This window comes from Salvia hispanica, chromosome 2, assembly GCF_023119035.1.
Source record: "Salvia hispanica cultivar TCC Black 2014 chromosome 2, UniMelb_Shisp_WGS_1.0, whole genome shotgun sequence".
NCBI classification, from domain to species: Eukaryota; Viridiplantae; Streptophyta; class Magnoliopsida; order Lamiales; family Lamiaceae; genus Salvia; species Salvia hispanica.
Window position 1 is genome coordinate 19052425 of NC_062966.1, and position 20181 is coordinate 19072605.

The 20181-nt window shown below is 34.6% G+C and overlaps 3 protein-coding genes across 4 annotated transcripts; all 3 read right to left on the reverse strand.

Moving 5' to 3' along the window:
* Positions 1-3201: 3201 nt before the first annotated feature.
* Positions 3202-5096, reverse strand: LOC125207703 (40S ribosomal protein S9-2-like). Its single transcript, XM_048107160.1, has 3 exons — positions 4959-5096; positions 3954-4335; positions 3202-3583 (listed from the first exon to the last, which is right to left on the reverse strand). The coding sequence occupies exons 1-3, from the start codon at positions 4984-4986 to the stop codon at positions 3400-3402; spliced, it is 594 nt and encodes a 197-aa protein (XP_047963117.1). The 5' UTR covers positions 4987-5096; the 3' UTR covers positions 3202-3399.
* A 1841-nt stretch (positions 5097-6937) lies between these two features.
* LOC125204600 (PH, RCC1 and FYVE domains-containing protein 1-like) lies at positions 6938-11637 on the reverse strand. 2 transcript variants are annotated; one of them, XM_048103304.1, is made up of 9 exons: positions 11169-11637; positions 11008-11094; positions 10707-10796; positions 10486-10566; positions 10199-10354; positions 8032-10116; positions 7689-7835; positions 7294-7571; positions 6938-7217 (listed from the first exon to the last, which is right to left on the reverse strand). In XM_048103304.1, the coding sequence occupies exons 1-9, from the start codon at positions 11214-11216 to the stop codon at positions 7130-7132; spliced, it is 3060 nt and encodes a 1019-aa protein (XP_047959261.1). In that variant the 5' UTR covers positions 11217-11637; the 3' UTR covers positions 6938-7129. The 2 variants fall into 2 exon arrangements, with proteins under 2 accessions (XP_047959261.1, XP_047959260.1); XM_048103303.1 differs by having other exon boundaries at positions 6938-7220.
* Positions 11638-15259: 3622 nt separating this feature from the next.
* On the reverse strand, positions 15260-16510 carry LOC125208422 (HVA22-like protein a). The gene is made up of 5 exons (XM_048108027.1): positions 16344-16510; positions 16231-16257; positions 15957-16079; positions 15630-15870; positions 15260-15547 (listed from the first exon to the last, which is right to left on the reverse strand). The coding sequence occupies exons 1-5, from the start codon at positions 16400-16402 to the stop codon at positions 15482-15484; spliced, it is 516 nt and encodes a 171-aa protein (XP_047963984.1). The 5' UTR covers positions 16403-16510; the 3' UTR covers positions 15260-15481.
* Between the last annotated feature and the right edge of the window lie 3671 nt (positions 16511-20181).

The following is a 20181-nucleotide window of genomic DNA, read 5'->3' on the forward strand; positions in this document are numbered from 1 at the left end:
AAATGCAGCGATCTAGCAATTCATTCAGAGGAGAAAATCAATTTTGTCAAAGATAAACTCAAAGAAATTGAAAGAGAGCTTAAGAGATGGACTCCTGCCCGTGCAGCTACTCTTAGACATCAAAATAGTTCTCAAGCAATAGAAGTTGATGCAATTGATACTCCTATTTTAGATCCTGTTGCTGTCACTCGCAAAGGAAGGCCAAAGACCGCTCAGTTTAAAAATCCAGCTGAAAACAGAAAAGGTCGTGGTCGGGCCAACGTAGGAGATGTCAGGTCTTAGTACTGCTTTGTGACTTAGTGTTTCTTCATATTATTAGCTTGTGTACTGCTTTGAGCAAGATATGGCAGTAGCATGGAATTTTTCATTTTTCATTCTTCATTTATGTTTTGTGTTTTGTAGGACCTATTTATCCTTGAAGGGTTATCTAGATTATTTGTTTTGTAGGACATATTTATGATGATTATTCGAGTAAACATGAAATTTTCAAACTTGCAAATTTATCTATGTGGATTTTGTCACTGGTAAAGCTGCAAATCTGCACTAACTTGCTTTGGATCCTAGAGAATTTTGTGTTATTTTGTGTATCTTTAACATGTACAGCAGAGACAGAATCTTGGTTTATTTTGTGTTAAATAAGGCAGGCATAGTTGAGATACATCATATGCTAGCAGCAGAAACACTGAGTTCAATGTGTGGATGAGTTAGTGTGTCAGAAATTTGGTGGATGATTTGTAGAAATGGCTGGTTGATGTTTCAGCTTATATGGTTTCTATCTCACATTCTTGCCTCCATAGTAATGTTAGAGCCGGCGACCTCAATTAAAACTGATAACTGCAATTAAGTGTAATTTGTTATACTCCTGACAGAACCTTAGTGTTATCTTCGGGCTTGGTCAGAACTGGACATAAGTTTCTGCTACATTTTGCATGGTAATTCTGATTGCTGTTTGTCATATCATTAAGATTTCTTTTCTGTTGGTCTTTTCTATTGCTGTATGACAAGGAGAAGGCATGACCCTGATGGAATACTTTGGAGATCAACAAAAGGCAGTTGCAATAAGCCAATAAGTAGAGCAACAATAATAAACTCATTCTGACATTTTACCAAACATATAATGTGCTCGTGTCAATATAAATCTATTCTACTTTATCTTACAATGAATCTAACCAAAAACAATAACCAAAATTTACACAAAATCAAAAATACATTCATATAAAAACATTTAAGAAATTCATCCAAATTTTATAGAAAACCAAAAATATCATCGCCACTGTATCGATTGTGAATTTCAGTCAAAACATCAACATTGTCTACTCTTTCTCGACAACTTCTCCACCGATTCAAATTTTGTCTAAACAATGCAAATCGGGTTTTTTGCTACGAACCCTATTCAAAAAAATGTAACTGGGTGACTGAGAGTTGCTGCATATTTCCTTTTTCAATCTCAGTGGCCGATTTGCAAATTGGAGAACTTTTTTTTTCATATTTTTGTGGGAAAGAGAAACTAAAAATGGGCGAGGGTTACATATATTTTCAATCGGCGCTGCTTCATCGATATTTTGTAGAGATGAGAGAGATACTAAACATGGCTCCATATATGGGAGAGTGAAACTAATTCGGCGGGATATGAAATAGAGAAGAGGAAAGAGCGCCAAATTTACCTCTCTAATTATGAAAAGGATATAAAAGTAAAATCAATTACTAACTAAACCGGAAATGTTAAGTTAATCGGTTTTTTTTTACAATTAAACCAGATTATGGCTGGCCATAATGTGGCCATATAGTATTTCCCAAACCAAAATTAGACGTTTAGCTAGTACTACTATCGCACGTCAATTCCAAACATACTTTTCAAACAAATTTCAAATGTTATTGATAAAGCTTCGGAAAAAGAATAACATCCCAAAATAAGTCATAATTCACTCGTCTAAATTGGTGTCTATAAATTTAAGATTCAGTCGAACACGTCCAAATCTTGCTTTAAATTTTCTCGATTTTAATTATGTAATCTAGGGGTGGGAATATGGATATTGGGTATTGGGTTTACCCGTACCCACCCGATATCCGCCGGATATTGGATACTCAATATCCAATTTTATGGGAATCGGGTATGGGATTAGATATTGAAATTTAAGATAAATCGGGTATTGGGTAACCCGAATGGGTATCGGATATTACCCGAATATCCAATTTATTATTTAAAATAGTTTTTAAATTAGGTTTAGCCATTCTAGGCTTCAAGAGTTAGGCTAATTTATTTACTAATTACGACTTACTAAATTAACTTTCTCTAAACTTATATAAATAAATCAATCTCTCTTACTCTAGGTCACGGCTTCTCCAAACTCTCAAGTTTTACGTATTGCTTCTACAATTTAATTAAATGCATAATTTTTATTATTTTACTTACATATTGCATAACCAATCCTCATCAATATAATCATATACTTTAAAATAAAAGTGACCCCTTTTTATAGTTTTATACCACAAAATAAATGCGACATTAAAGATATTAGTCAATTTAAATATTTCTATATTTATATTAATATATAAAATTTGAATTTTTTTATTTAGTTATTAATACATGTAAAGAGTCGGGTATTTGGGTACCCGATACGTCGGGTATGGATACCCGAGGCGGGTATTGGAGTACCCGAAAATATATCAGGTCGAGTTTTGGATAGACATTTAGATGATTTTTAGGTTTGGCTACCCGGTTTTTCAGGTCGGGATACCCGTATTCAATCCCATAAAAACAGCTTTGCACCATACCTCTTGTTCGAATTTGATACCTCATCTCTTTGCACTATAAATACTTAGTTGTTATGAAAACTATTGTTACATTAGGGTGAATATTAGAAGTTAGATCATCTCGAGAGGTATATACAGCGGAATGATGTAAAAATTGGGTGTTACCAGAGCATTTTTAGAAAGTTAATTTATCAACTTGGGCTTGTATCATTTTTTCTTCCAAATCTAGAATTTTATCAAAATGTGAATAGTTAGAAAATTTTGTGATAGGGTTATGTTTAGAGCCCGGAAAGCTCAAGAATTGTTAATGGGCCGATTATATAAGAGCAAAGCGCTGATTTTCAAGTATTATAGGACCATATTTTTTATGCATCACCGATATTATAGTGGAGACTAATAATTGCCCATAAATTTACATCAAATTTAACAAAAATTAACATATTCCCATATGAAATATAGCTGTGATAAATAACAACAATAAAACAGGAGGAGCATTTGAAATGACATCGAATCCCCATCAGCGGTTTAAAAACATGTCTTCTATAACAAGATAAAAATATGCCAAAACTTAAGCAACCGTGAATCAGAATATCTCATGCAAAAATAACACAGATGGAGTTTGCAAAATAGATAAGATATTAAATCTCACTCCTCATCATCCTCATCTCCATCACCCCCAGAGGCCTTCTTTGCAGCTGCCTTCTGGTTCTTTCGCTTCACTCTTCCAGGTCTGCCACCGCCAAATGGACTTGTGAGAGAGAAATCAATGTGCTTCTGGGAATCAACCCTCACAAGGAATGAAGCCACATTAACAACTTGCCTTCCAACTCTGCACAAGTAAATAACATGAATTCAGTGAAACACATGATTTACAATGTTTCTACTGCAGACTTTCCAATAACAAATAGTGAGTGGTTTGGGGTTAGAAATGAATCAACAGAAATTGGCAAAGCAGAGTAGTTTAAACAATACTTTAGCTATGAAGGGTATGTCACCAACATAACTGAAAATCAACTAAAATGCCATACAAAGGCAATGTCAAAGAATATACAAGACATAGGGAAAGAGCTAGATCAAAAATGCCAAAGACCACATGGAAATAAATTCAAATAAGCAAATGAAATAAGATATTCATGCAGAAGATATCAACATGAACTGAATGTGTAGGGAAGTGTTTGAAATTATATTATCATGTCTACCTTATATGCCTCTGCCTGATAAGAACTCTGGCATGATGGATGGACTTGGCCATACCCGCCTTAAAGACAAGAGTTTGCAGACGGCGCTCAAGAAAGTTCTCAACGGTGAGAGACAAGACATAATCAAGCTTGTTCTGGCTCTCATCGAGGAGGCCATACCTGTTCATCCTCCTCAAAAGAGCTTCACCCTCAAAAATACGACGAGGGTCCTTCTCATCAAGGGTCAACAGATTTCTAGCATTGTTCCTGATACGGCTCAAAGCATACTGAACCCTCCACAGCTCCCTCTTACACCTAAGACCGTATTCTCCAACAAGTTTCAACTCAGCATCCAACCGCTCCTTTTCATAGGGACGACGGGGCTTCTTAAAAGTCTTTCCATCTATAAGCATCACATTTAATTATGGCATTAGCTGAAGCATGATAGTGCATAACATTAATCCAATTGTAGAAATACAAGGCTTTTCATGTATGAGCAATTCAAGTTTACACATTAATCCAATTGTAGAAATACAAGGCTTTTCATGTATGAGCAATTCAAGTTTACTGGTGGTTACTGCCTCACATCAGGATTTACTCATATAAACAGGTAAGGCACTAAAAACTACATCTTTGCTAGTATTGTAGATTACTGTAGGTCTTACACATAGAGCAGGTAAACAGCAGGCAATCTGGTTTCATAAACAGGTCGATTAAAGTTCGGAAGACGGATGAATCCTAATACACCAACAATATTTTTTCAAGGGTGCAAAAATTAATCAGATGACAGTGAATCAATATTAAAATAACATCTTCCCACAATCCGCAATAAAAAATCACATTGCATACATCGATGAAATCTTTAATACAGCAGATTGCAGCATAAGAAGAGAAACAGAAACCGAATTGTAAAAAATCAGTCAAAATGTAGAATAAACAAATGTAGGAAGAAACATCCAGGCGTTACCAAATCAGAAAATTTGCAGTGATAGTAAGTGTATGGGAGAAGAAACAACATCAACTTACAGTTGCGGTAAAAGGAAACGTGCACCATCGTATCCCGCTGCGGACGCCCTCACTCCGATCTGCTGATCGAAATTTCAATTGGAAGTCTAGGGTTTAGGCAGAAGATCTCCTGGCCGTTTATATAGCCTCTTTTATGGGCCAAACCCTAATGGAATTCAATTACTCTGAAATGATGGCCTTCTATACATGTTTGTGGGCTCTTGTAACGGCCCAAATCTAATTCAAAGATTTGGCCACAAATTCAGAACTCCAATTATATTACTAGTAATTTTAATCATTTTCTTAAACTATACTTCTCCATCCCATTAAAATAGAGAAAAAAAACTCAGTGTTATTTATATATTATAAGTGGACAAAAGATAAGACGTGGTGAATTTTGTCTTTAGAACTACTACACTAGTGGCATAATAGGACATCAATTATGAACTCTTTCATTTGTGTCTAATTTTGAGTCGATCCATATTTTTTCTTATTAATAAGCATATTATATATATGTGTATGTATAAAATTATAAGCAGCTTTGCTGATGAATGTTGAGATATTTCCTAGTGAAAGTCTTGAGATGACCATTTATATAGAACTACCTAGTTTGCAGTCAAAGAAAATGAACTAATGAAGTGAAAGCATACATAATTTAAGCTCATTTGTGAATTTGTCACATTTGGTTTCATCACGTGGTTAAATGCATTTACGGAAAGTTATAGTATATGTAGAAGAAGCAAGATGGTGATATTCTTTTATAGCTTACATGTACATGTCTCTTTCATCTCATTCATATACACGTGTCTCTTCTTATCTTTTCGTGAATTATTTGAATCTATAGTACTACTAGCTAGCATCTATAGTTTGTAAATAACTCATGAAATACTTTTCAAGGCAATATAGAAATTTCAATTTGTGCAATCCAATTAAAACATGTTTTCTAACAAAACCTATTCACTTCCATTAGACTCAAGTTATGGTTATTCAAATACCACCAAACATCAAAATCTATAAATTATGCAATAATCAATAACATCATCCTAAACAATCCTCGAGTATGGCCAATAAAAATCAACTTCGCAATAAACAATCCTCGAGTATGGCCAATAAAAACTTAACATACTTATATTAGTATTTCTTAATCTCCGTGCCCAAAAAAAATTATATTTAGATAAAAAAAATATTACTAGTTTTTATGATTTAGATTAAAACTTTGTTTTGTATACCTTCGAAATCCTTAATATTAGAGCACTAGCCTTCAAAGTACGTATTTATTCAATACTTACACAAGTTTTAATAGGTACTCTCTCCGTCTCAAAAAAATTGAGTCGTATTTCTTTTTAGTCCGTCTCAACAAAGTTGAGTCATTTTCTTTTTTAACAAAAGACAAAACATTTAGTTATTCTTTTTTTATTCCATCATTTACTTTACTCTATCTTGTTTTTCCTAGTTTTTTCATCTCTCTTATTTATCTAATATAAATATAAATTCTTAACCTTCGCGCCCAAAAGTTTTGTCTCAATTTTTATGGGACTGAGGGAGTATTACTTATTATAGAAACGGCAGGAGGCCAACGAGTCCAAATTTATGCTTGGATGCCTTTCTAGTTTCTAGTACTGAATGAGGCATTCAATGTGAGAAAGACTCAAAATTCCTCCAAGGATCAAACATGAATTCAAAATCCCCTGCTTAATTGAAGAGAAGAAAGTACTAAAATTCAAGAAAATGGATACGAGGAACTGCTGCAGTGGATGTGCTGGAGTCGACAACGTGTACTTGTGCTCAAACCCGATTAGGAGGCCGAGTGTCAGCCCTGTTCATACATGCATCGTGCAGCCGGTGAAGAAGGAGGAATCTGTGGTGAAGAAGGAGGAATGGCAAAAGCTACTGTCTTTGTGAAGGCTGTCAAAGTCAATGCTTGATCAATAGCTAATTGAATCTGCTCTTCTAATAAAATTATTTTACTTTTGCCTCTACTTATTTTATGCTAAAAACGATACTACCAAATAAAAGCCTCCTTGAATTGTTATAAACATTGAAAAAATCTTGATTCTCATTTAGTGCTACTACACTAGCAAAGCTGCACAAACTCAGACACCCAAAATCTAGACATTACAAAACCTGGTGTACTTGTCATGTTTTCTAATGGTTTTAGCAAGCTAACATAAAGGCTGCTTGTGATCAAGATACTACGTCGTTCTTATGTTGTGTTGCTTGCATAGCCTCGTCTCGTTTTCAGCCCACCACTTCTCTGCTTGTTCCTCTGTGTACTGTTTCCTACTGTAGAGCACACCATAAATGTTCAGCGTATCATTCCTCAATAGTTCAACCGAAAATCATCATGAAAAACTACCTGAATCGAACTCGTCTGAGTTCATTGGTTCCGTTCTGCAACGGGGCAAGAGTTATGTACACGCCAGGCTCGTCTTGTATAGTCCGCTCTGATTTCTGTGACTGGGCTTCAGTACCATTGGACAGTGGTGCAGACGAACTGCCACTAGGCTCGTTCTTTGGAGAGGTTTTGACAGTCACAACGCTCCCGTTGGATGGACCATTAGAGTCATTGCTTATCTGCTCATCACTATGGCTGCACCCTTGTTTCTTTGGTCCTCTCTCGGCCATATCTTTTAACTGCTCGCGATTTGGATTCTCAGTTTCATTAGACTCTATAGAAATGATATAAGAAAAAGAGAGAAATTGATATTTTATCAGTAGATTCATATCTACTACTACATAGTGAAAACCAACCTGAGCAGTCAGTGACTTGATCACTTCTTTCGCAGCCTGGCTTTTTTCAGCTTCATCGGCTGCCCGTGCAGTCACCTCCTTCAGTTGCTCTGATTTTCTTTCAAGTTCAGATTCTAGAGACTGGGATTTGGTTGAAAGTTTATCCACCTAAAATCCATATCAAGACAAATTATAGTGACCAAAGTTTAAAAAAAAACAAAAACAAAAAACAGTTGATATCATTGCAAAACGATTTCTTGTTGATCGGTTGGACTAAATTGAAAGCCATAAGAATACACGAAACATGCACCAAATCCACAGTTTCAATTCAAAATTCGATGCTCATAAGGAGTAAGAAGCTTACCTGTTGCCTTAAATCTTTGAGCTCCATGCTTAGGATATCATTGCTACTCTTTAATTCATCGGGAGTTGCTTCAAGTGTTCGAAATGAGAATGATGGAGAGGGTGATGGGGTCGATGACCTCTTCCCTAGTACTGGAGAAGGTGACTGAGAAAATACTCTAGAATCATGCACGATAAATGAGAGAGAGCCCGGTGAAGAGCCGTAGGGGCTAGATGGCGATTTTGAAGAAGTGCTGGGCCTCGGCATATTCCCATTCCGAAGAGGAAACATGCGGTTATCAGCTGATTCAGGCTTCACACTGAACGAGGACGTCCTGTCATACTTGAGTGACTCGGTAAATGATAGTCGGGACATACTTGCTGGCAAACGGGGAATCCCAGGTTCGGGGATATCACTGGCCTTATGTAACGTACTCACACTTTTGACATAAGGAACGCGGGGAACAGATGCATGATCTGAAGTCTTCTGTAATTTGGTGAAACAATCATCACAAACGCGATATGGCTTGTTCATACTGGGAGCTAACGAGGCTTTAACTGACTTCCTAGTGCTGCAAGCTGTGCAGATGCCAAGCCCACAGTTGTAACAGTTGTGGCGTTTCCGCATGAAACTGAAAGGGTTATGACAGCCAGAGCAGACAGAGATATCTGCACTGGATATCCATTTATGAAGGCATATAACAGCAGTGAAATTCGAGCCACACACTATGCTTTTCACATGCTTCTCCTTCAAGAAGGAGACAAGTGTGGGTGTGTTCCTGTCTTCGTTGTCTCCATGCCCGAGTTGGCCATTAGCACCTTTACCCCATGTGTAAACCTCTGCTTTCGACGTCAAAACAGCAATGTGATGTGAGCCACATGCAATCTCTTCCACGCAACAGTTTGCAATGCTACCTTTTATACAAGTTGGAGCCTTTCCATCTTTTCCCATGGTGTATACGTTTCCTGAGGTCGTAAGAGCAACAGTGAGCTTGTTCCCACATGCTACCTGAGAAAAATCAGTGTCAACCAACGAAGATATGCGTTCGGGAACCAGCCTTGGTTTATCATCACCATGCCCTAGCTGCCCGTATTCTCCGTCCCCCCACGTGTAAAGCTTTCCAGCGGAGGAACTGTACAGCCCTTGCCCTGAGGTGGAAGATTTATATACTAGTTTAACCACAGCTGCAGTGTGCCATACACCACAAGCAACGTGCTGCGCATGTAGTCCCTTCAAAGCTTCCACTTCTCGTGGAATGCTGGTTCCACTACGATCACCATGGCCTAATGCACCAAAGGTTCCATCTCCAAATGTAAACATGTGGCCGGTTGAGGTAAGGAGAGCCGTATGCCAAGGTCCACACGAGACGAATGTGATTTGGAAGCCGTCTGTAGGGCCATTGACCCGTTTGGGGATCCAGTGACTCACATCAGTTCCATGCCCAAGCAAGCCACATCCAGAAGATCCATCACCCCAAGTGTAGAGGTCGCCCGAATGTGTAACTGCACAGGTATGATAATCGCCACATGCTACCATTTCAATGGTCTTCCCATTAAAAACTTCAATGAGCTTTGGGTGGAAAATGTCTGTTTCCATGCCATGCCCCAGTCTCCCTCCAGCCTCCTCACCCCAGCTGTACGCCTCCCCTTGTTTTGTGACTAAAATGGCGTGTCTCTGCCCACAAGCAATGCTTTGCACATCAAGTACCCCTGTCGAATCCAAGGCCTTGGGAACTAGAGCATCACTTTTTTTAATAAACGATTCTTTAATTTTAGTAAGACCGCCTCCCATTACTCCGTTTCCAGTGCCTTCTCCCCAGATGAAAACATCACCCAAGTTATCAAAATCCTCATTATACGAACCTTGACTCGATGAACTTAGAGCACTAGAGAGGCTCACCCTGATTGTTTCACTCCCAGAAGTTCGGGCATTTGTGTTTTCTGCGGCTCCAGCTGAATGCGGAGTGAAACAATGCGCAGGAGACTCAGCAAATAGGTGATTCTTGCTTGAACCAGTGAATGACAAAACCTCAGCAAATACTTTTCCTAATCTGCTCTGAGGTGTGCTATCCAATCGTTGGTGGTGCTCGCTCATATCCTGAGCCAACTAAATCAATGAAAATGGAGAGCAATTAGATAAGGACAAAGAATGAGCAGATGGAACACAAGAGGTGGAAAATGGAGCTCACAAATGAACTTGATCGAGAAACCCTCCAAATGCGAGGACTTTCAGATGATGCAGTGTCGCTCCTTGCTTCGTTTCTTACTTTCCTGTGGCTACCACGCTCAATTAGAGCTTTTAAACCAACAAACCAAACCTCAGCTTCGTCCTTGTCTTTACATATCTGTAGAATTTGAAACAACATCTGTATAAATAATTACCCTCATCAAATGCTTAGCATCAAGAGAACAATCAACAACCCAATGAAACTATGCATGGTTTCTACATGTGACAAGATAACAACCTGAAACTCACCAAATCCAAGGATCTGTCATTATATATCAGAGAAAAGGATTGGTATTCCTTCTCTGGCCGAGGATACCGCTGAAATACTGCCTGCAAAGAGAAAAATGTAGATTAGTTCACAATAAGTTATAACTAGAAAACAGATTAGTTCATTTGGGTTGAACAAACTTAAATGCTCCACATTCTGCACATGAGTTATAAGAGTAGAGAAATACTACGGTCGTACTTACAGTCCTCTGCCCGGGAATTATCCGGGAAACATTGCGTAGATCAAGGTGTTTCTCGTCTTTTCCATAATACCATATCAAGGTAGACTCATCCTGAAATATACTCAGACTCAGCTTGACTGAATAAACATGATTAAATGCCAATTAGAAGATCAATATAATCCGACTCAACGGCCTAAATGCAACTAGACTTGCAATGACAAGCAGCCTTCATATATTATGATTACCACAGAAAGCAACAACATACCTCATCTTCACCAAATTCATATGAACAAATGTACAATAATCAAGGAAAGTAGCTCACTGTGGAAAGTCGAAAAGGACAGAACTTTGGCTTCCCTCTCCGACCATACTTCAACAAGTGTGCTCCTTTCTTTAGAGATGTAATGGCCTAAAAAGAAAACACTTTTCCAATATAATTTCACACAAACTTGCAACAATCTCATAAACACAATTATTACATACCTGATCAATGTCTCTTTCAACAACACTAAGCCTCTGCAAATCAGCCATTCACGTTCCAATGTAACTATGTGTAACAGTCCATTTAGACCAAAACCCATTTGAATTATCACAAAATAATGTGCTGTTCCACCTATTCTGCTCCATCACAATCCAATTTCCTCATCTACACAATCAATCCAACACACCAAAAAAAAAGCCCCTCAAAATCAAAATTCCCTCTTCTTGAAATGCAGCTCTAAACAAGTATTTTCTTGATTCATATCACGATTTGCAGCCATGCATAAAATCACAACGGCGAACGAGTGTATTTCTTCTGCAGTGAAACCCAAAATTGTTGTAGGCGTTACAGAAGAAAAGAATAAGGGGTGGTGGGGTTTTCTTGTGTGATGAGCTCAAATCAAATTAAATCAAGAAACAATTTAGGAGATTTCTTGAAATGAAAAGGGTTTTTTTTTTTTGTGAGAAGGGAATTATGGGATTTGGAAAGTGTTGAATTTTCAGGGCGAGAACCCTCAAACAAACGTGCATACATACATTCGTGTTCAATTATCTCTCTGCCCTGCATTTCTAAATCTCAAGAATTCCTATTTTTCCGCGAAACAGCCATGTCAGCAACTGAAAAGTCTGAAAATCAGTTTGTAACTTGGATTCGATGATTGAGATGGATTCACTTTTGTCATTTTCGTTACTCTCTTTATTGTCTTTGACAAATAAAGCCAAAAAAAGCAATTCATTATCCCGATACAACACCTTCAATTTTTGCACTTTGTTTCCATTGTAGGTCATGCTCTGTCTGCTCTAAATAAATTTGTTACTAGTACTATAATTTTAAAAATAAAACTAAATGAGTATTATGAAATTTATTGGTGATGGCACGTTATTTATGGATCCAATCATAGACTGATAGACATGTTTTGGATTGAGTGTGATATAGTTTTACTTGGTCAAAATTAATTGGAATATGGTTGCGAGTTACGAGTGATTTGTTTTTTCTCTAAAATATGAATTGTTTTAACACCTAATTGTAGTTCCCTAAAAAATAAGATAACAACTCATTTTGGTTAAGTTGGGTGTGGATACATTCTACTAGGTTTGGTCAACTGCTATTTGTTTCTATGTTAAATATTCCTATCGAAATGAAAAAAAGCAAGACCATGTTTGGTTGGCAGGATTATGTCTGGGAAAGTAATCTGATTCCTTAAATTTTAAATTCGTGTGTTTGTTTCGGTTTTTTATCAAACTGAGAAAGTAATCGGAATCTGAGAACAAGGAAAGTTCTAACTTTTCTTAGGTATTCTTTTTCCCAGTTTTAGGATTCTTACATATTTAAGCAATATAGTATAATTTTATTAATAATAATATAATAATAATAACAATAATAATAATAATTACAATGTTTTTAAAATAATTTAAAATTATAAATCATACTTAATTTCACTATAATAAATAACTATAATTAAAATTATCATAATTATAACTATATTTTATAATAATTCATAATAGTAATAATTTATTAAATATTTAAAATATAATTATATAATATAAATCTTATAATAAATAATAACTATTTTATTTTATAAATTAACAATTAATCAATAGAGTCATAATGCAATTTTAGTTTATAAAATTTATTCAATTATAATATCCGTAAATATTATAATTATTATATTTATTATTATAATACATGAGTATTGTACTATAATACTCCATGTAACTATAATTATATTATTATATATTATGATGGATAATCCATATTTAAACTATCAATTGTAATAATAAATATAATAATATAATATTATTTTTTTTAATTAATAATTTATTAAAAAATTTATAATATTATTCTTTTTTATAAGTAAAAAAATAATAAGTATATTTTTAGTTTGGTGTTTAAATTAAATATAAATAAGTTGCTTGTTCATATTTAATGACCAAAGATTGCATAAATGACGAATTGTTATTATAATAGTAGTAGTAGCATACATATAGGTAGGCCTGTCAAATTGGGTACCCGCGGATACTCGATCCGAAATTTTCGGGTACCCGATCCCGAAATTCCCAAAATCCAATACCCGATACCCGACCCGAATTTGATTTCGGGTACCCGGATACCCGACTCGGGTATCCAGTCCCGAAAAATCGGGTATCCAGTCCCGATTGTAATTTTTTTTATTTTTGAAAATTAATTACAAACTTTTAGAATTTATTTAATATTATTTAATTCGAATTTAATACAATATTGAAGTAGTTCTAATTTTTAGAAATACTAATTCTTATAGTAGTTCTAATTTAAAAGAAATAACTACAAACTTTGAACAATATAAAATTCATAAGTTATACTTACTACATATTAACATCTTTCATCCATCTACAATAAGTCAATAACCATCAAAATTCATAAGTTTAAACATTCATCCCTTATAAACATCACAATTCAATCATTCATAAGAATCTAGATCTAAAAATAACATCATCAAAGATTCAAAATTCAAAATATTACATGTCAATGAAATTAAAATATAATTAAAAAATTAAATTACATATATTAAACGCTAACTCTTAAGTATTAATTAAAGTATTAAGTATTAATTAAAATATAGTTAAGAAATTAATTATATTTATTTATAATAAAAACATAATTTTTTTAATTTTTTTAAAAAATCGGATAATTCGGGTATACCCGATATCCGATCGGGTAACCCAATACCCGATAACCCAAAATTCTTACTATCCGATCCCGATCCGATACCCGAAAAATCGGGTTTTGGGTATCCAATTATCCGATTTTTTCGGGTTCGGATATCGGGTATCCAATACCCAATATCCATTTTGACAGGCCTACATATAGGTACTCCCTCCGTCCGCCATTAGAAGTCCCATTTATGGACGACACGGGTTTTAAGAAAAATGGGTGAAAAAAAAGTTAGTGGAATAAGAGTCATTTGTATTTATTAGTTTTAAATGAAATGTGAATAGAATGAATTAGTGGAAGGTGAGACCCTATTACCATTTATGGTAAAAGTGAACCAAAACTCCTATTCGCGGACGGACTAAAATAGAAAAACGGGACTTTTATTCGTGGACAGAGGGAGTATTTTGTTGGTAGTTTTTATGTTTTATTTTAAATAATCTGAGATGCTCCTTGCAATTAGGAATATTTTCCACTATTTCCTTTCAAATACGACAATACTATCTTCACACATATATGAAAAATTGAAAAGTGCGTCAATGTAATTAAATTAATAGTAGTATATAGAGTAATTAAGTTAATGTTTATATATTGTACTCAGGTCAAGGCCCAATTTCATGCGGTTGGTTTTGACCCAATCCTTCCTATAAAATTAATAATCATTTATCAAATTTTCACATGGTAAGTTCTTTTTCTATCAGGTCTTAAATCCATATCGATATGATAGAAACAGTCCAAGTAATTTAACAACATTTAAAAATTAATATTACATGCTATAAATGGTTAGTTTATATTAAATGGATATCATAAATTAACATATAGTACTAGTAGTATTTTATTCCACCCTAAATAACATTTACACTAGAGTAATATCATGAATTGAACATCAATAACTAAATACTCCACCCATTCAAAGAAAGTCTTAATAATATTTGCTTATTCGATCGATTCGATTATAGAGAAGAGCTAGAAGGAAGACAGATGTGGAAGCGGCACAAGAATGAGGAGAACGCAGAGGTGGTGCGGCGCGAGAGTAAGAGTCGAGTTAGTGAGAGACAAGATTAGTTAACAGAAAAAATATAGAATTAATTGATTAACAGTTTGCAAATTATAAATAATAAATATTAAATAAAATTTTGGACGTTCACAAAAAAAATTGTCTTATCCTATTTACATTATCCTCGCCTGCATTTCTTTATTTCAGTGTTCCTCCTACCTAGCTAGGACTATTTTGTTGATCGAGAGTATTAATTAACAAACTAAAATCCAATAATATAAATTATATATATGTCATAACTCATAACTGAGAATAATCAGTCATATTTAATTATAAAATTAAACTAAACTAAAACATAAATTGGAATTCCTAAATTCCAATTTTAATACAGATATCGTCAGCAATTAATTAATCCATATCCTTGTTGAGTTTCTAAACTCCAGCTCTCCAATTCACATTAACAAACTACACAAACACTTCCAGTAAATTAACCCAAACATACATGGTGCAACAACTCAAAATTATGTAAAAACCACCAAGTAGGTGCGAAAGAACACAGTTCACACACAACAAATTACAACGGTCAGAATTAGATTAAAAAAAGCTTAATTAATTAAATCAACTCATTAATTAATATTCATAATCATCATGGAAGATCGAGTAGCTGCTCCTCCTGCTCCTCGCTTCTCTGTCAGCCTACTCCAAAAATAATAATCAGATTATTAAATCACACTAACACAACCAATTTAAGAAAATAAAATAAAATAAAAAAATTTACCCTAGCAATGAGCCTTTCAAACGCCTCAGGTCCATTTTCCTGAATATATTTTTCAGCAGCAGACAAAACATCATCTGGCTTGCTAAACACATCCTTTTTTCTTGGGACGTACCACATTTTAATCTGAGGATTTTTGTAGAAAGGTCTGATGAAATTGTCATACACGTAAGCTGCACCGTTGAAGTAGGGCAGCACCAGCCAGCACACGCCCGCCAGCTTCGCGTAAGACCAGATCGGAAACCTGATTCATTGTGTATATATAATAGCTCTATTAAAATAAATAGCTAGGATGAGAAATGTTTGATCATAAATCTTTTATCAATTTACCACTCGATGAGTTTGGAGAATGTGAGCTCGAATAAGGTGATGAGAGAGTAGAGCACCCAATATGTCAGCCATTGCTGATCGTCTATGCGCGATTTAGTCTCGATGGCCTTCACCGAACAATACCTGCCAAATATTTCAATTCATAAATAAAGACAGACCTATTTTGATATTTTTTCAGTTACTTATAGCGATATTTTTTCTATTTACGGACTAATTTTGAAGTTCACTCTATTATACTATAATGGATGTGGAAACAAAGGGAAATGCGACTTACAGAGGATAAACGAGAGAAACCAGAGGCCTGACGAGATCGCACCACGATTATTAGATTGTAAGATAATTAAAGAGAAAAATATAGGTTTGTTGTGAAAGAAAAGTGATACTTACATAGCAAGAACATCAATGTTCTTTGCCACAACAGTGAAGAGATTGTCTCCAGAGCCCATGTTTTGAGATTAATTTCTTGTTGAATTAGGTAGCTTGAGATGGTGAGAGAGATTGAAGAAAGAATAAGTGTAGCAACTATCAAGTGATTGGCTGAGTGTATGGGGCAGTAAAACACAAGAAAAGGTGTGTAATTGCAATCATTTATGCGTGTTTTCTGCATACTAAAGTTTTCAAGTGTGAAAGGAGGGAAAATGTTACTTACAATCCAAATGCAAATTTCTCTATTTTTTTTAAAAATTTTGTTAAACATTTTCGCATGATATATAATTTATTTTAGCACTATGTCTTAAACTTTTCATTTCATCTCCTAATTTTTGTGTTGTTGTTAGTTTCACATGTTTAACTAGTTTAGTACTTGCATGGATAAGAAGAAAAAAGGAAACAAGATCCAAATTTTAAAAAGTGAACTTTGAAACTGCACAAAAAGGTGAAGAAAATGTGGGAGCCAAATTGATGATGGAGAGAATCTTATGCTTCGTCAAGAAAGAGGCACCGAAACTTTGACTTAATGGACACTACAAAGGACTTATGTTGGACTTATTTGGTGTTGTTCGATTGCCATAAGCCCATAATTAATTATCTTAGGTGTCGTTATATTGTCATAACTAATTCATTTTCTGAAAATTTATTTTTTTATGTGTCGCTTCTGTTGCAATAACTAATCATCTTATGATAGATCATCTACAAATTAAGTTATAAGATTATTCTAGTTAGAGGGGGTGACTATGACTAATTATCACATGATTATGAGATTATTCATCTAGGATTAAGTTGTGAATTCAATCTCATAAACCAAACATAATATATGTTTAATCCCGAGATACAATCTTGCTAATTTATCATATCGTTAAGTTAATAGAGAATTTTTTTGGTCATGCATAACTGTTTGCATATTCATATAAGAATATGAAACATTCGTCTAAAGCTGTTAGATTGGGCAAAATGTTCAACGATATATATACTAATAGTAGTTAACTAATAATCTAGCTACCTATATTTAGTAAATGAGTCTCACATTATATGTACTTATTCTCATTCATATTTAATTTGATTATAAAATTAATATTCTCAATCATATTTACTGTAAAATTAAAATATATGAATCTAATTCACAATTCACAACTTTATCACTCATACTATTTCTTTGTATTTTTTAAAATTCATACCAAGCTAAAGAGACGGACTTTAATTGTTGGTAATTAAAATCACAAATTATGTTAATAAGTTAATAATCTATTGGCTTAGAGTTCAAATTGGAACCCCTTCCCATTCCTCAGATTAAAAAATTAATGGACCGAAAAATGCCCATCATTAATTTGTGAGGTAACCCAACATTCTTTTGTAATTCAAATCATGATTTATAACAGAATTATTTATCTATCAATTCAGGATTGTAAACCGGTCAGTATAGATGTATCGCGAAGGAGGAAGAGGCCAAAATATGCTCTTAACAAAACACAAAAGATAATGTGAAGAAGGAAAAAAAATAAAGAGAATATAATTGCTTTATCTTGGAGATCATGATTAATTATTCAACTAAAGAAGAGGCTACTTAAAACATTGTGGGTGAACGGGTTAGGAGAGGACCCTACAAATATAATAGGGAGTAGTATTTTTAATTATTAATGGGTGCCCAAAAAAAGGGAATGCCTAGCAAATTACAATGAATGATGTTTATAGTTCAATTTTATTTAGTGAGTGATAGCGTCACAAAATTAGGAATTTTTGTTAAGCAAATTGGTCCGATTATTGGGTCTCCTACGGAAATTAGTTCACGACTTTGATTACATCTATAATTGTTGTGTTTTTAAATTTGAAGGCGCAATATATCGCAAAAACCTTGTCGTCAAGTAATCTCTCAAGTATTTTAATAAACTAAAAAGAGTAAGTATTTTATTTTCCAAGCACTTGACACAAGTCATCTTCAATTAGATCGAAAAAATTAAAATATATTAAAAAACAAATTATTCTAAAGGTCGCAGAGACTTCGCTCTTCTACGGTTGTCCTTGTACTACATTTGTACCCCTAATTAACTTATTTATATGCACTGCGCAATTAAATTACATATTATTGTCGAATGATGATTAAATCCATTTTAAAATAGGATGAAACGATCTACGAGCCCTAAAATGAGGTAAAGTCAAACAAATGTGTGTTACACAGCATGAGAGAGATTTGTGCTTCCCCTGCGACAAACAATTTTGTTCCCTAAAGCAAAAAAAATAGGTTATTATATTCGTAATGTTCCGTAATTAGTGCTTCTCTTTCTTCTAATGCCCTCCTAATTTACGCAGACCAAGCAAAATGTGTCACTTTTCCATATTTCCTGCGCCAAGCCAAAGGCTAAATCGTACTCGTCAAAATTTTGGAACAAAAAAATCAATTTTGTTTTGTCAACATTGGAAAACGAATATATAAATTGAGACATGGTCCATAAAAAAAAAAGACATATATATATATATATATATATATATATATATATATATATATATATATAACAACAAACTTTATTTATGTCAACTATTATGTCAACAACAACATTTTACAAATAATCAATGTTAACAACAAATATTTTCATGTCAACGACATATTATTTGTGTCAACAACAACGATTTACATATAATTTATGTCAACAACAAACGTTATCATGTCAACGAACTATATAATTCATGTCAACGACCTATATAATTCATGTCAACAGCAACGTTTTACATATAATTAATGTCAACAGCAACATTTACGTATAAATAATGTCAATCTATTAGAAAATGCCAAAAATTAGAAACAAATCACAATTGAAGTCTAAATACTAAAATTGAATCTCGTTTCCAATTCAAGAACTGAGAATTCATCTATTCCTAACCTGCGAAGCAGAATGCAATATGATTAAGCTTGATTCCCCAATCGAGTCTCCAACGTGAACTCAACTGATCGTCTTCACCGCATTGACACTCTCTTCTTTTTGTTCTTCCAATTTCTCCATTTCTTAGTGGATTGCATCGATTCCAATCCACAATCTCATTCAACTCACCAATGAGATTTTGATTCCAACTTCACTTCCAATTGAGTTGATTTCTCATCTTCTTTCGGCAAAATCCCCCAATTTTTGAACAAGATAAACCGTCAATTTTCTCACCAGGTCCAAAAGGAGAAGATCTTTTTCCATGGTTCTCATAAGGAGGCAGCAAATCGGGAAGCCAGACGGTGGCTTCTCCTTCACTTGCGATTCTCCGCCGCCGCCCTCCGCCGACAGTTCTTCATCTTCTTCTTCCGCCTCCTCGCTCACCAGTCACCACTAAAGCTATTCGAGCATCTTCGGCGTACAGGGAGTCGTCGCTGTCTTCTGTCTATGAACAGTCGGCTCTCTCTTCTCCGCGCGGTTCTGCTCCTTCCGCTGCTAAGGTGCGATTTTGGCTGATCTGCTCCGAATCTCGCCTCCGCGCCGCCGCTCTGGAGCACAATCTGGGAGAAATCTCACAGAAATCGCCCAAATCGCCAAACACAAGCTGAAAACCCTAATTAAAACATGAAATTACCATTATGCCCTTTCATAATTAATTAATCTAAAAATATTTTTTGTGTGGCAAAATCTGGACCACTCATTTAATAAAAATGAGTGGCTGATATTGCATCTCATTTCTCAATTACCTTAAAAAATCTCAATTGATTATGGACCTATACAATATATATATATATATATATATATATATATAGATATATAGGGTCTTGTTAGGATGAGATTTTTGGGCATAATTGAGAAATGAGATGCAATCTCAG

Excerpts from the sequence above, each read along its gene's own strand:
- LOC125207703 (XM_048107160.1), bottom strand. The coding sequence starts at position 4,986 with ATGGTGCACGTTTCCTTTTACCGCAACT. Across the intron at positions 4,336-4,958 it reads CGTTTCCTTTTACCGCAACT|ATGGAAAGACTTTTAAGAAG; the intron begins GTAAGTTGATGT and ends TGATGCTTATAG. Across the intron at positions 3,584-3,953 it reads ATCAGGCAGAGGCATATAAG|AGTTGGAAGGCAAGTTGTTA; the intron begins GTAGACATGATA and ends TTACTTGTGCAG.
- LOC125204600 (XM_048103303.1), bottom strand. The coding sequence starts at position 11,216 with ATGGCTGATTTGCAGAGGCTTAGTGTTGTTGAAAGAGACATTGATCAG. Across the intron at positions 10,355-10,485 it reads ATGACAGATCCTTGGATTTG|ATATGTAAAGACAAGGACGA; the intron begins GTGAGTTTCAGG and ends CAAATTCTACAG. Across the intron at positions 7,221-7,293 it reads CTCAGACGAGTTCGATTCAG|TAGGAAACAGTACACAGAGG; the intron begins GTAGTTTTTCAT and ends TGTGCTCTACAG.
- LOC125208422 (XM_048108027.1), bottom strand. The coding sequence starts at position 16,402 with ATGGGCTCTGGAGACAATCTCTTCACTGTTGTGGCAAAGAACATTGAT. Across the intron at positions 16,080-16,230 it reads GTTTCTCTCGTTTATCCTCT|GTATTGTTCGGTGAAGGCCA; the intron begins GTAAGTCGCATT and ends AATATTTGGCAG. Across the intron at positions 15,871-15,956 it reads TTCTCCAAACTCATCGAGTG|GTTTCCGATCTGGTCTTACG; the intron begins GTAAATTGATAA and ends ACAATGAATCAG.